The sequence below is a fragment of the Haemorhous mexicanus genome, chromosome 7, assembly GCF_027477595.1.
Source record: "Haemorhous mexicanus isolate bHaeMex1 chromosome 7, bHaeMex1.pri, whole genome shotgun sequence".
NCBI classification, from domain to species: Eukaryota; Metazoa; Chordata; class Aves; order Passeriformes; family Fringillidae; genus Haemorhous; species Haemorhous mexicanus.
In genome coordinates, this window is record NC_082347.1 from 24275882 (window position 1) to 24290268 (window position 14387).

At 40.6% G+C, this 14387-nt stretch overlaps 1 protein-coding gene across 6 annotated transcripts in view; it reads right to left on the minus strand.

Annotated features, from left to right (window-relative positions):
- Positions 1-14387, minus strand: part of LOC132329893 (WASH complex subunit 2-like) — a 35847-nt gene that overhangs the window by 21100 nt on the left and 360 nt on the right. For 4 of the 6 annotated variants that reach the window (XM_059851508.1, XM_059851507.1, XM_059851502.1 and 1 more), the window contains 14 exons: positions 13866-14030; positions 12302-12367; positions 11389-11562; positions 10628-10721; positions 10185-10243; positions 9344-9409; positions 7984-8088; positions 7388-7475; positions 6145-6213; positions 5676-5788; positions 4552-4624; positions 3703-3759; positions 1655-1819; positions 916-1049 (listed from right to left, as the gene is read on the minus strand). In XM_059851508.1, the coding sequence (XP_059707491.1) occupies positions 916-1049; positions 1655-1819; positions 3703-3759; positions 4552-4624; positions 5676-5788; positions 6145-6213; positions 7388-7475; positions 7984-8088; positions 9344-9409; positions 10185-10243; positions 10628-10721; positions 11389-11562; positions 12302-12367; positions 13866-14030 (1428 nt within the window). The remainder of the gene's footprint in view (positions 1-915; positions 1050-1654; positions 1820-3702; positions 3760-4551; positions 4625-5675; positions 5789-6144; positions 6214-7387; positions 7476-7983; positions 8089-9343; positions 9410-10184; positions 10244-10627; positions 10722-11388; positions 11563-12301; positions 12368-13865; positions 14031-14387) is intronic. The other 2 variants (XM_059851505.1, XM_059851506.1) reach the window with 2 other exon arrangements.

The following is a 14387-nucleotide window of genomic DNA, read 5'->3' on the forward strand; positions in this document are numbered from 1 at the left end:
AGAAAGCCCAGTGCTGTGAGATCCCTCTCACTGCTCCTGCTTCACTGACCATGGATACTCTTGCGCTACCACAGAAATAGAAGCTGACTTTGGCCCCGGTGCTCAGGTGCTTCTCCTAGGACATATGGAGAAGGTGCTACAGCAATTTGCATTAGACATCCCCAGCATTGTACTTCTCAGTCCAGAGGGGAGAAGAGTCACTGCAGCTAATTATGTTCAAATATTCACTGGACAGAATGTACACAATGAGTATATACAGTATCTACTATAGAAACAAAGAGGATTACTACTTTCCTGAGGGTACTGTTCTGAAAGTGGAGAGGGTATTAGGAGGTTCTCCTAACTCTCTCACATACACATGTGTGTGCTCAGTATCATGTTCAGAGCTTTCCACAACTTAGAGGAGTTTTCAGCTGAAAACCAGTTTTCTAAACACCCCAAGTTTTGTAAATGCTTAGGTACAACTGTGACACCCACTCTCCTCTCCCATAATACACACAAGCTATGGGTTACCAGTTAAGCTGCTGTCAGTGGCTGGTATAAGAGCAGACAGTTTCTGCTGCACAGAACTGTGACACCAAAGGTTTCTAACTCAGGCTGGTTTCATTTCAACCATGAAATTCATAAACATTTTTTATTATCAGAGGCTTTTCATTTTGCTCTCATTTCAATCCTGCCTTAATATGATTCTTTCAATCACTGCCCACACTAATAAAAATCTCAAATAAACCCCAAGTTTAAAAGGCAAGAGGTATTTAAGGACCACTGAAGCACTAAATTATGGAAGACCCAATGAACCTAGTCCTATTTTATAAATATGTCACTTTCATAGTGTTGTATATGGAAAGACTGCTTCAACTGCATTAGAAACTTTTCCTAAAACCTTGGCCAAACAATTAATTTATATGCCATTACCTTTTTTTCCACAATTGCCTCCCTATGGCTTTCTGTTTCTTTAGTTGTGCCAGCAGCCACAGAAGGAATGGCAGGTTTCTCCTTGAATAAATCACCTTCTTCATCATCATCAAACAGGTCAGCTGTGGACTTGACTACATAAAGAGAGAAAACCAACAGGGAATGAGGAATACAGAACAAGAGAAGATAAGAGAGTCTCAAAATATACCATACTGTTTAACAATGACCAACATAGAAGTCTTTGAGAGAAAAAGCCAGACAAGCTCCCAAGGTGAAACAACACTTGCCTGAAAGCATTGGTGACAGAATATGCAGTGAAGCAGCTGAGCCAGCTGGCACCTCTAAAGGCAGTGTTTTCTGTTGGCTTAGCACAGGCCTAGACCCTGCAAATAGGGAATGCTGGGCACAAAGGTTCAAGGCTGTGTGAATAAATCCTGTACCAATTCCCTGATTCAAGTCTAGATACTGCTCTAGTGGTAGGAGCAGCATCCTTAGAGAGAAGTCAGGGAGAGCATGTACAAACAAACCAGCCCCACGTCACTCTGATGAAAAGAAATAGCAATGACCAAAAAAACCCTCTACAACAGAACACTAAAAATCAACCAAAACCACAACCCCTCAAAACCCAAGCAGAAGTCGCAGTGATGAAGGTCTGAATTTTATAACCCACTGGTTCCTACCAGTTTGAATTTTGATGACCTTCAGTGTTTAATCTTTCATAACAAATGTTTAGAGGTACCTGGATCTGGAGGCTTTTTAGTTGCTTCCACAAAGAAGTCATCATCATCATCATTATCAAATAGAACAACTTTCCCAGGTTGTTTAGGAGTTTTTTCTGTGCTCCGTGCTGCAGATTTCTTGTCTTTTTCCCCAATTACAGGGGAACTAAACACATCACTTCCTCCTGCAGGTCAGATGGGGGCAGAATAAAAATCAAAATAACATTTCCAGAGTTACCAAAAACCTGAATTTGTGCCATAGTAAGTGACATAAGGTACAGTTTCCATCTCAGCAACTTTTAAGGCGCTCCTGCAACAGTGCCACATCAAAAGCATTAGCTAGACACATTCTGACAAAGCTAAGTCAGAGACAGCCCCTCACTCTCACTGCAGCCACTTCTTCCTCAAACTTGCTCATCTTCCCTAGGAACAGCAGCCAGGCTCTGTGTTGAAGCTAGAAGACTCAGTAGTCCCCACCCTGCTGCCCCTATGGACTTCCCAAACCAGAGCCCTACTCTACTAACTAGTACACCACACCACTGTGGCCCAGTGAAGTGGCAGTGTGCTTGGGGAGAGGGAAGGACAGGTGACTGAGCCCTTCCCAGGAGGCACACTGGCCGTGCGAGCCCAGCAGCCGGCCTGCGCTACGAGGCTGGCTTTGGCCGCGAGGTCTCTGCGCACACCAGCCATGGCAGTGATGGATTGGAGCCAGCCAGAGCAACTGCTCCTTCTGCCTCTGTGTGGAAATGTCCAGCCTCAGTGCTGAGTGCATGACCATCTGCAAACACTCCTAATGGTCTCAGCCTGTCTTCTGGCTTCTCATGTGTAGATGCTTGGAAATGAGACAGAGATAGAGAGATACTTGAATGAAAGTTTGGCAGAAAGTAGAACTACTGCTATTTGGTAAAGTCAGCAGACTGCATAAATTTTGATCAGCAGCAGGTTCTTATTAAAAAAAAAGTGTATTATGCAATTATAAAGTGCCTCAAGATTGACAGGAATACAGGCACAAAATGTGGTTATTTATTACAGATTACTGAGTCCTTAAAGAAACTGTTCACCAGAATAGCAAAGGAGCCTCAATCTTGGCTTTTCTCTGGTGACTTAAGCCTGTCTATAAGTTATTGAGAGGGAGCAACTAAAGACTAAACTCACTGCTTATACAACAGTACCTCCAAGAAGAAAGGATAAAAAAATCCCACACATCAATCTGCTGCTTTAAACTCTGCTACTGAGTTTAACAATTATGTAGAAATCCCGTTGTTGACATATATCTTTGACCCTTAAGTAAAAAGTCTGTATTTGTGTACTTCCTACTCTAAAAATTTTGCTGACTGAGGTATCAGTTAACTGAAGCCAGTCTTAAAATAGACCTTTATTAACAAAGGCCAAAACTTAAAATTCAGGTACCTCAATCAAGTGAAGAGCCTGCAAACTGACAGAAACCTTTGTCAGTAAGTTCAAAACCAACTGGTGACGGGTTTATTTTCATTGATCAGCTTGGATTCTGATAAGAAACAGAGATCTTAGTACAATTCTTGTTTACTTTTAGCTCCAAGTTATAGATCTGGTTCTTCCCCACGTACGCAGATCCTCCCAATCAAAACCAGAAAAACACGACTGGTCTTAACACTGGAACTTGATGTTTAAACTCTTCTTCTGCTAACCCAGGGCAATATGATAAAATGTGAAAGATCAAAATGCAGCTCCTTCTCAGGATACAGGTGGAAGCTGTGACTGCATGTACAGGAGAATTAAGCTGCATAATGTCAGTTGAAGTGACACACATTCTTAAAAGTTCAGAGCACAACACTTGAAGCTGTCAGTTGCTAATATCTGCCATCAGTGACACCTACCTTCAAGACTCCTCCAGAATCTTTGATTATCCATAAAACATGCTGCAGTTTAGGCTTAGCATGGTAGAAGCATCTGTATTTGTCATTAAGCATATGATCAAGCAATGCAGTGCTGCTGTATTTGGATAGTTTTTTCTTTAAAACCTCAATAGTACGTTTTAAAGAAAAGAGCATTTTGTGCATGAAGCAATTGGCTATTGAACAAATCATACCTGGAAACAGAAATACTGCACCTGCAGGAACTTTCTTTAAGGACTTTGTAGAGGATGCTGAAATCATAGGAAGTACAATACAAATGGATGCACTTATTTTATTCTGTCAAAGCCTTCAGAACTTTACCACAGAAAGAGGAATCCAAGAAGTTTTCTGAGCTGCTTTTTATTTCTTAACAGCTCAGAACTCTTTACACATTCTCCTTGAACTTCTAGGCTTTTGTAAATATATGTAACAGTCTATTTTTTTTCAATTTAAACTCCAGAACAGCTCTACTACACTGAAGCTTATATGAAGCTTATAAACACATTACAAGTTTACATAAAGCATTATTTACAACAGTTCACATTCACACACTCAAAACCACTTTAATACAATACATTCAAAACAAAATGGCTTAGTCTCCCAACACATATCTGAAAATTCATCAAATACAGTACTACAGCAAAAGCTCTGTGATACAGAATGTGTGCTCAGAGTCCTTAAGGATATGCACATAGTGGGAAACTCATGTGAATTAATCTGCAAGAGGAAATATCTGCTCCCCTCAAACCCATAACTGGATCCTGCAAAGTACACTTGAGAAGCAGGAACCCAGCACATGCAGAGAGAGCTCTACCAACAGCAGTAAGGACATCCTTTCAGCTCTCCGAGAGCAGCTGTGTGTAACACATCATAGCCAACAAACACATGTAAAATTCAACACAGCTGCTCTCTATTAACACTGGTGAGAAGAGACTTGCTCTGCAATTGCTACATCAGGCTTTCTAGTTTGGGAACAGTCTAGCTGCTAGCAGTAATAAATCACAGCACAGACAAGACTAAAGGAGGCAACTGTTGTTTCTTACCTTCAGTTACTGGGGCTCGCTCCTCTCTCTCTTTTGATTCTTCTCCTTTTGGTGCTTCAGCAAAAAGATCACTCTGCTCATAGATGAAAATGCAAAGGGGGGAAAGTGGTGAAATTTGTTTTTGTAGGAAATTACACATGCTGTTTTTTCCATATTGAATGTTCACTTCTAAGTCAACACAGAGGAGGCAATCACCACTCCCTTCTCAAAAGGATGTCTGCAAATACAGACTTAAACCTAGGTACTCAAGTGTTAACTTGAGTACATACATTCAGAAATGCAGCACTTTTCTAAAATTTAATTTACTGATGACTACTCTGCTGAAGAGAAGGAATGACCTTTTATTTGCACATCTTCAAGGACTTCCACTAATTAATCCACAGCCGGTCAGGTCCTGATTATACCCTTCTAAGCTTTCCTACTGAAATTTATTCAGTAAGGTTTGAGGGAAAAATTCAGGTCATGACAAGCATAAAAATACTCCTGAACTTCATGTGAATAAAACATACGTGCATGGAAATACATTACAGCTCAAAAACATTGCAGGACACTCCCACAGTTGTTCCTGTGTTCAGATTGCAGTGCCCTGTACCTATCTCCAACAATCCCAGATTTCCAGGAAACCTCCAGATTTTTTGAGTACTGACCACTTAATTCCTTGAAAGCCTCCCTCTTATGCGAATCAGTATTAGAGGTTGACTACCTGGAGACTCAAAATGCATGGTCTTTGTATAAAACTCTAGGAAAAAGACAAAAGAGTATGGGAGTGCAGGGGTGTGGCAGAGGTGTCAGTGATCAAGTGCCATTGGTTAGTTATCATTTGCCTGTTGTCCTGCTGTGTCTGCCTGCTGCACAGCCTCCTCCAATGCACAAGTAAAGTGAAGCTAAGTCACCCTTCAGAGATGTTTAACTTTAGATAACAGAAAACCAAGCCCAGGTGTATGCAGGCAGGCAACAATCACAGACAGATCTGCTTGGCAGTCCTTTGTCTACACAGATGAGGAAAGTAGACTGAGTAATAAGTCACCAAGAGGTAACCAGTGATGGCTTCATTCAAATTTGCAGTGACACAAAACTGCCTTGCACTATCAGATTATTTTTCTTAATATCTGCAGTATTCTCACCTCTTCATCATCAAACAGGCCTGTTCCACCACTGAAGAGGCCACCCCTTGAACCAAATGGTGTAAAGTCCTCATCAGTCAGTTTAGGAGGCTTGAAGATGTCATCATCTTCATCTAGAATACACAAGAGACACGAGCTTTGGTAAGACTGATCAAGTTTCAGGAAAGGGCATTAGAGACGACCAAAATAAAAACTGCTTTGGTTCCATCTGCTCTCATAAACATGACACAGAGAGAAGACAGACTGGGTTGTGTGGTTGCTGCAGAAGGCCACATAAAAGGAAGAACTTTCACCAACTGTGTTTCAAGCCTTGTTTACATGCACATCACAACCTAGATTTGTTTACACATTCACCTTGAAGGATGCTCACTGATATCCCACCCAGCTTCTATAGCAAAAGCCACAATTTCTTAAGTGTCATCTTACAATCCAGCCCAAAATTCAAAAGCAAGAGAGAAGGATAACCTACCATCTGATGGAACTCTAACTTCCTTCTTCTCTTTTGGAGTTTTCCTTGTTTTGGTCTCTGATGACAGGGCTTTAAGAAGAAAGTTTCAATGAAAAACTAGTCCACCTTTACTTACAGTCTGAGATCAATCTATGGCAAAAAGAACCTAAAACAATAGCAAACCAAGCTGACCTCTGTGCTTCCAATATGAAGCAGCCTGATGAATCGATTCTATGAAACACAGTTTCAAAAACTAGTACTTAAAATTGTAATAGAATAATTCTGTCAGGCACTAGGGGTTCAACACAATTCTCTACATGCAGACTAGTGTCACCTGAGATGTCAGAAAACAACACAGCTTTGCACAGGTTCCACACCTTTGCAGAACCTCCAAGCATCTCAAATGGCTCCAGATTTATTATTGTCTTCATTCAGCTACCAAAAGCAAAGCCAGAGTTTTATCTCCTCTGGCCTTACAAGGTTACTTCAATGACTGGAAAATTTCCCTGTAACTGAACAGGTTAAGTTGGTAGGTTTTATACTCTTGCTATCAACAAACCTAGTTTGATTGTTTGACCTGTTCAAGAACACACACACAGCTCTTGTCTGTTCATCTTCCCAATATTACAGGTCAACAGCGGCCTCACAAGCACTTGCCAACTCAACTTCAGCTAGCTATTTTCCACTGCTGCTTTGCTGCACGACTAAATACTTGAGACATCTCTGCCTTTGAAAGCAACACAAAAGTAAATGCATTATTTAGCCTAAAATATCATAAGTGACAGTAGCAAGGAGATATTTAAGCCACAAAGAAAACAAACAATTCACACCACATGAAAACACCGATCTACTGCTTGAGGTGTTTTCTACAGTAGAGCTCACAGAAAGACCACAGTGACCAGTGGCTTCCACAAACTTACTTGAAACAGGAGAAAGCACATGTAGTCAAACATGCAGAGGGAGAATCAGATTGGAAAGAAAACATTTCCAATACTGTGTGTTTTGAGAGTGACCTGTCTCACCTGAAAGCAATGTGTTTCCCACTATAACTCTCAGTGAATTCCAATTCAGTCCTCTGAGTTATGGGCAAATTATTACTCACAGCACAAAATAGCATCTGCAATTCCTCTTGTCATGCTTTTATCTAATCCATGTTCAAATAATAGACCTGTGTAACTTAATGCATTGTTACCCACAATCTCCTGACTTTCACAAGTCCCCCATTACTGCACAAACACTTTTCAAAACTTGGGAGATAACTCACATGAACACTCTTCATCCTGCCTGACTGGCATTTCTCCTTTGATTCGAGCTGCCAGCTCATCTGCAAATGATGTTGGCCTCTTCTTTTTCTGAGCAGCAGGGACAAATAATAGCAGGTCCAGTTAGCAACCTGATGCAATTACAATTATAAATACTGTATTCTATAACCTCACTTGTACAGTATCTTGTCTAGACTTTGCCTGAAGCCCTCAGAAGAAACAATACAGCTTTCTCTTAAGAAAGCAGAGATTAGGCATGCATCAAGAATAAAAAAAATCCTCAGAATTTCTAGTTCTGATGAACACACGGTTTTTAATGTCACCTTGCTTTGTAAGCAGGAGAAACAAAAGGCTTTTACCTCACAAAAGTGCAACAACCCATTTCTTAATATTCTTGAAAGACAGCTTTGATATTTTCTTAAGGTGCAAGAATCCCCAAGTTTCAAGGGGTAATGCCTGAACAATCATGTTAAAAGACTACTCAGGATTTTTGGAGGCACTTCCTACAGGATTCCATTCCAGGTACTTGAGAGCTACCATTATAATCCCTCATACAGGAAGTCAGATCTCCCACTCCAGGAAAGCAGCAATTACTCACAGGCTTTGTGCTTTCATCTAAGTCTCCATCCTCATCCTCCTCTTTATCAGAGTCAAAGAGATCACAGCCATCATCATCATCTTCATCACTCATCTGGGCTATCCTCTAAAAAGCAATTAATATCCTGTTCACATACAAAACAAGCACAAAACTACACCTGCTTAGATAAAATATTCAAATCAAACTGATAGAAAGGATGGGAACTGACAGCCAATTTGGAGTACTTCACAGCTTTAAAAAGGTAAGGAAGGAGTGCTTTAGCACCAAGTGAGTTGCTGCATTCTCTACCACACCCCAACCCTGTGCTGTGTTACTGAATGCTGCATCTGAGGACACAAAGGCTCCCCTCACAAGGTGTGTACCACTACCATACACAAACTAAAGACTTGGTATTTAGTCCTAACACAGTAATACTGTGTTAAGCGTTCCTTACTGTTCCTTGATGAACTAAAAAATTGTCTCATCTTGCTTTGTCTTTAGGGTGCACAGCAGAATGGGAGACACTACATGCTCACATCCTGGTTTCAGTCACATCAATAAGGGGGTGAAAAACATGAGGTGAACTGGATGAGAGCTGGGGATTGGCACAGGCAAGCACCCAGAATTGAACTAAATCACCAACAACCCAAAGATACTTGCTCATCTTAAAATACATCAGGCATACAAAGCTAATCTGTGAAGGTCAGCTTAAAGTAACATCTGAGTGTTTTTGCAACACCCTTTTATTAATAAGTATATTAAATAAGGGTTGCTTTTTGCAACATTACTCTTCTGACATTAAATCATGCCAGACTGAGGATCCCCACATAAAAGTCTTTTGCAGTGGCACATCTAAATATGGATAAGATTCCTTCTTCTAAAACCCATTATTAAAGTCAGGCTTGAATTTTTCTATCTCAACATTTCTCTTCCCTTCTCATTCATCATCCAAATGGATATACTGTTCAAATAGCTAATACTGTTCACATCTTTGATTCCATGCAATACTCAAACTGTATTGTTCCTTGCCTCCTGCAGAGCACGATTAGATTTTTAATTATAAACCAAATGAACTTACAGAAGTCTAGCTTTCCTGGGATAGATTCTTTGAACTCTCATTTCTCCCAGGTTATTCCTGAAGAAAACACATACCAGGCAATGCCATCCCACAAAGGCTCTGTATCTAATGACAGCTTGCAAGCATGTCTTTAAGCCCAACCCAGATTCATTTTCAGAACCGGGTGCCATCTGCCCAGAACCTTCCCATAAAAAGTTATAAAAACCAGGCCTCACAAAGTTGCTAATAATCAGCTGTCTAGAGCTCTCATCTCTTTCATGCATGCTCACTGTGCCACAAATGTGAAGTCTTTCAGGTATGTACCAGAGTGTTTAACTGTACCGTTTTTTGGTCATCTTCACTAGGGTTTCCAAATTCATCATCTGATTCCTGTAACATAAGAGACCCAGAGACAGGTATCACACATTACTTCATCCAACGGTTAAGTGAGAGGGCTCAGAAACTCTGAGCTTGCTGAAGTTTGGACATTCAGATCTCCTCACAATGATCTGACCAAGAAATTGTTCCCCCACTGCTGACCATCTTTACGACAGGAGCTCACTAGAAAGTCATTAATTCAGCAAAGACAGCAGGCGCCTTTGTGACTGCATCCAAGTAACTCAAAAGGGATTTCACTTTAAGTGAACAAAGACACCAAAAGCAAACACTTCAGGAGAAAGGGATTGCCTCCATAGCACAGTTACAAAGCATCCCAGCCAAAGCAGGCAAAACATAAAAACTGATATTCCAATGAAGCAGATTTATGAAGCAAAGCCTGGAGGTGCATTACTTAAAGTCTTAAACTTGTTCCTGTCAGTCTCCATCCCATTCTTTGTAACTATAATTTACAACAGATTTGTTCTCCATAAATGCAACTCTTGATAAGAATCTGATTTGCTTCACAAAATTAAATTAGAGTGGAATAAAGCCCTTCAGTTTTAAGTATTCTACTTTAATAACAGGTAGAGTCAATACCACATAAACGTTCCTCTGGAAAGCTGCAGAGGAAACCACTGCATAAGAACAATAAGTTTATTTATCCCAACCAACACAGGGAAAAAACATCATGCAGTATTACCTTGAGAGCCAGCTTTAAAAAGCAAGGTAGTTAATGGCCTCACATGCAAGGAATGTTTGTGCAAAGCAGCTGGTACTTGCCACTTACCTCCTCATCCTTCTCTTCACTGTCAATTACACTTCCACGATCACTATCTACTGATCCTTCTAATTTCAATGGAAACAAAAAAGTTAAGGTCAGACACAGAACAATGTAGTCACCATTTAAGCCACCTGAAGACTCTGTGAAGAAAACTAAAATTAAGGTGGGTAGAGAGTGGTTTGAAAGAACTTTGAAAGCTGATGAAATTTTAACATTTTGCATTTCTAATACACAAAGCACAAATAACTGAGAAGTTACTGCTTTGTATACTGGAAACATGGTTATTATAGCATGATCAACATTTTTTCCCCCAGCTAATTACAGCCTGCATCTAACCATGCAGGCTGACAGTACACAGGATAACCAATGCAGTGATTTAAAACAGTCAAAAATCTTGGATTAGGACCTAATTACTTGCATAGAAATAAAAGGTCATGCCAGCACAATACCTTCACTAGAGAGATCTCCAAGGCCTACATCATCCTGTTCCATAAACTGCTGAGAGCCAATCAAGTAAGGTAAAGGTCTGTCGATATAGAGATCCTGGAAAGAGACAACATCAGGTCTTTCTGACGTCTTTGAAAAGCCCTACATGGCTGACAAAGACAGAAGTCTTACATCCCTTGTTTTAACCCAAGGAAAATACAAGCTTGTTAAGAGTCCCACCAAACCTATGTTTCAAGTCAACATACGACTGGGTGGGCTAGCTGATGTTTATCTCCCTCAACACAATCAAACAAAGTGGCTACTTCTATTTGTGTAGTGCCAACTTGTTTTCTGCATGCAATACAGAAGAATATCCCTGCAAAGCCCTACAGGCATGAGTCTTATCCTAAAACCAATAAGATCGGACCTTGGATTTTTAATTACTGAGATGGTAGAAACAACCCATAAAGATATGGTTTGTACCTAAAAAGCACTAAATTTGTATGTCCCACTCCCACAGAGAACTGAGGCTTCCCCTTTGAAGCCCACTCCATTAAACTTCCTCTAGGATGCCATACCTTAATGCTAACCTAACTGCAAGACAGGCAGGTTACAAAAGAAGTAGCTCAGCAGAGAGCACTTCAGATGCAGTCATCAAACCCTCTTTTTAGGTAACAGGTTTAGGTAACATCAATTTTACACTAAGGCAGTAACACAGCTGACAGAAACAAAGGGAGCAAGTCCAAGAACGCAAAACAAACCCAGCAAGAACAGGTCCCTGTACCTTTGGCTCAAGTATCAGTTCCACTCTTTCGTTACTTTCTTCCTCTTCTGAGTCAGAGTTCCCTGCTTTGATGTCTAGCTGTTCAAATGCACTGTCCAGAACCTGCAACCCATAATTCACTGCTTCTTGAATTTTAGGGATTAGATCAGCTTCTTTCTGTTCTCGTGTCTTTTCCTTTAGTAACAGAAAAAAACACATGCTCATTGCATTTTACTTAAGACTCAATCTTACCACAACACACATACAAAATGTTAATTTCAAATCAGCACAATGAAAGCTTTTTCACTATGTGCATTACAAGGACAATCAGATTTTTTTTTTTGCTTGACTTAATTCATTTTCATCACTCCAGAAACAGAGATGTTCTAAACATCCACACCAGCACAGTATTGTTTTACTTGTGCTCCTAAGCTATTATGGGGACATTTATGATATAATACATCTAGATTGTAATATACATACATACACACACATATTTTTATATATATATAGCTCTCTTACACATACACACACACACACATATATATAGCTCTCTGAGTACTTATTCCTAGGAATTATTTCAGTCAGATTCTGTTTTCCCAATTTACTACCTGAGTCCAGTAAGGTTGCCCAAGGCCTTCTTGCTGAAAAAACATGCATAACCACTTGAAAAATCAATGCGTAAGTCTTGTCTGCTGTATACAGTACTGAGCTTGGGGAGGCCCTAACAGATAATCACACACTGTAGCAGCCTCGAATGTCACTGTCAACTTTACGACTGAGTGACATACACTATCCAAGAGAGAGACTTCAAGGAGCAAAGAAGGAGTTTGGTTTGTACGCTGTAAACGTAAGCAAAGCAAGTTTGAAAATGAGAAAGTAGACCACGATTGCAAACATACTGACAGCACTCAAGGCAGCTGAAGTTAACTACCTGTTCTGTTTTGTCTCCAACATCAGCTTTGGGAATAGGCTCTTCCACTTCTTCATCATACACTCTCTGAAAAGTCAAGCAAAATTAATTCATGTAAGAACACTGTACTACTACAGGGGCTAAACCATGGGTACCACCACACTGTTAACATGTAATTAATTACACATTAGTTCATTACACATTAAGAAAAGGGAGCCATGGATGATGTCAAGTACCTTCATGCATTGGAACTGAAGGTACCATCGGCAGCCTCTCAATGCAACTGAGGTAATTCAAGTCTGCTAACAGACTAACTTGAAAATGATAAAAAATGCACTGTTTTAACCTTCCCAACTTAAAGCTGGTTTAGGCACCTTCTGAGTGAAACCTAGAGTTTACTTAGAGGCTGTCTACTTTCGTTTAGTTTTCTGTTATTTAGTAGCTTTCTTTCCATACTCACAGAGAGGGTTCACAATAACCCTCAACCTTCAGTTTGCTCTGATGATCCCTCACATCCAGCACTCTTTTATAGAAACAGCTACAAGGAGAAAAAGGGGAATAAAAGATCTCCATGAAACCTACAAACCTAAATCCAAATCTCAAACACAGGTGCAGTTATCCCCTGGGAAGAGACAGATCTCTCACTAACCAAAATGAGCATCAGAAAAGAAGACCTATTTCTGTGCACCTTAATTTGGGAACAAACAGCTGTAAGCACATGAGATTTAAAACATTTGGAACAAACTGTTCTCAGCAGAATCATTATGCTGAACAGCCAAGCTAGGTCAGAAAAGACACTGCAACACTGAAAACACCCACTACCACCAAAAACCCCCAGAATATAAATAAAGTTTTCCATCTCTTCCTCTGCCACCAACCTTCCAATAATAATGCCATGATGAGACACCAATGGCCTGAAATAATACTGATCAAAACAAAACACTTGATAAAACACACAGGGCAAAAAACCTTCCAAAATCTGAAATACTATGAAAGCTCTCCACCTCTAATTAGACACATCCTTCTAGTGATACAATGTTGCAAAAGGCTTTCAAATCTAGCTTTATCTTTCAAAATAGAGATACCTATAAAGTGACAACATTAACCAGAAAATATGCTTGTCACGACCATGTGAAGGGGACAACTACCTGCAGGCCAACACCTTTAATACCAAATTCTTTTAGAGTAAAATAACACCATTATGCAAATTTGCAGCACTGTAAAATTCCTCATATTTATACAAGTAAGTGCAGACAAATGCTACATTCCTGCAACTTGTGAAGATAAACTAAGACATTCCAGAATTCCCAACTCATTCATAGTTCTAAAACCAAAACTCTGATCTCCTGGTCACGTATTACCAAGGAAGGAAGGAAGGTATTGCTGAAAAGGCAAAGGGAGCCCGCCAGTATTAGATAGTGCCTCACTCACAAGGGAATTAGGATATCTTTTAACAAAACACAATTAAAAGTAATTTCATCCCTAAATCAGCATCAGACTTGCCAGAAAGCTAAATCACTCCTACATTATAAGATAATGACAATGTTTGAAGTACAAGTTTGAAGTTGTACTAGAACACACTCACATTCTCTATGAACTGCGTGTTGGACAACATAAGAAAGTCATTGAAGACATTATGAAGGCGGCAGTCTGTAGCTTTTGTTTCATTGATCAATCCATCCACCTGTTTTTTGATTTCGTGTGTCCTGGAAATGGTTTGCTGTGAGAATTCTTGTAGAAAATGCAGAAGCTGTTGTCAACAACAAAGGAAAGCAATAGTCAGCATCCAACTCTTTTTCTTTTTGGCACCGTTTGTAAGACAGGCAGAAGTGATCATACACTTCGACTGAGGACCAAAACACACGCGCAGTACACTGAACCGCTCCCACGCGCACACACAGGACCAAGTCTCAGCATCTCCGTTCGAGCCAAGCCCTCATTTCAGTTTTCCTGCCCGGACCGCGGGCTTAAAGCAACGAGAGAGCCGCCGGGCCCGGGGGCTGCGCTCTTCCCGCGGCAGGCCCGTCTGGAGACCCCCGGCCAGCCCCGGCCAGCGGGCGGCAGCACCGCCCCGCACACGGCCCCGAGCCCGAGCCCCGGCGAGGCC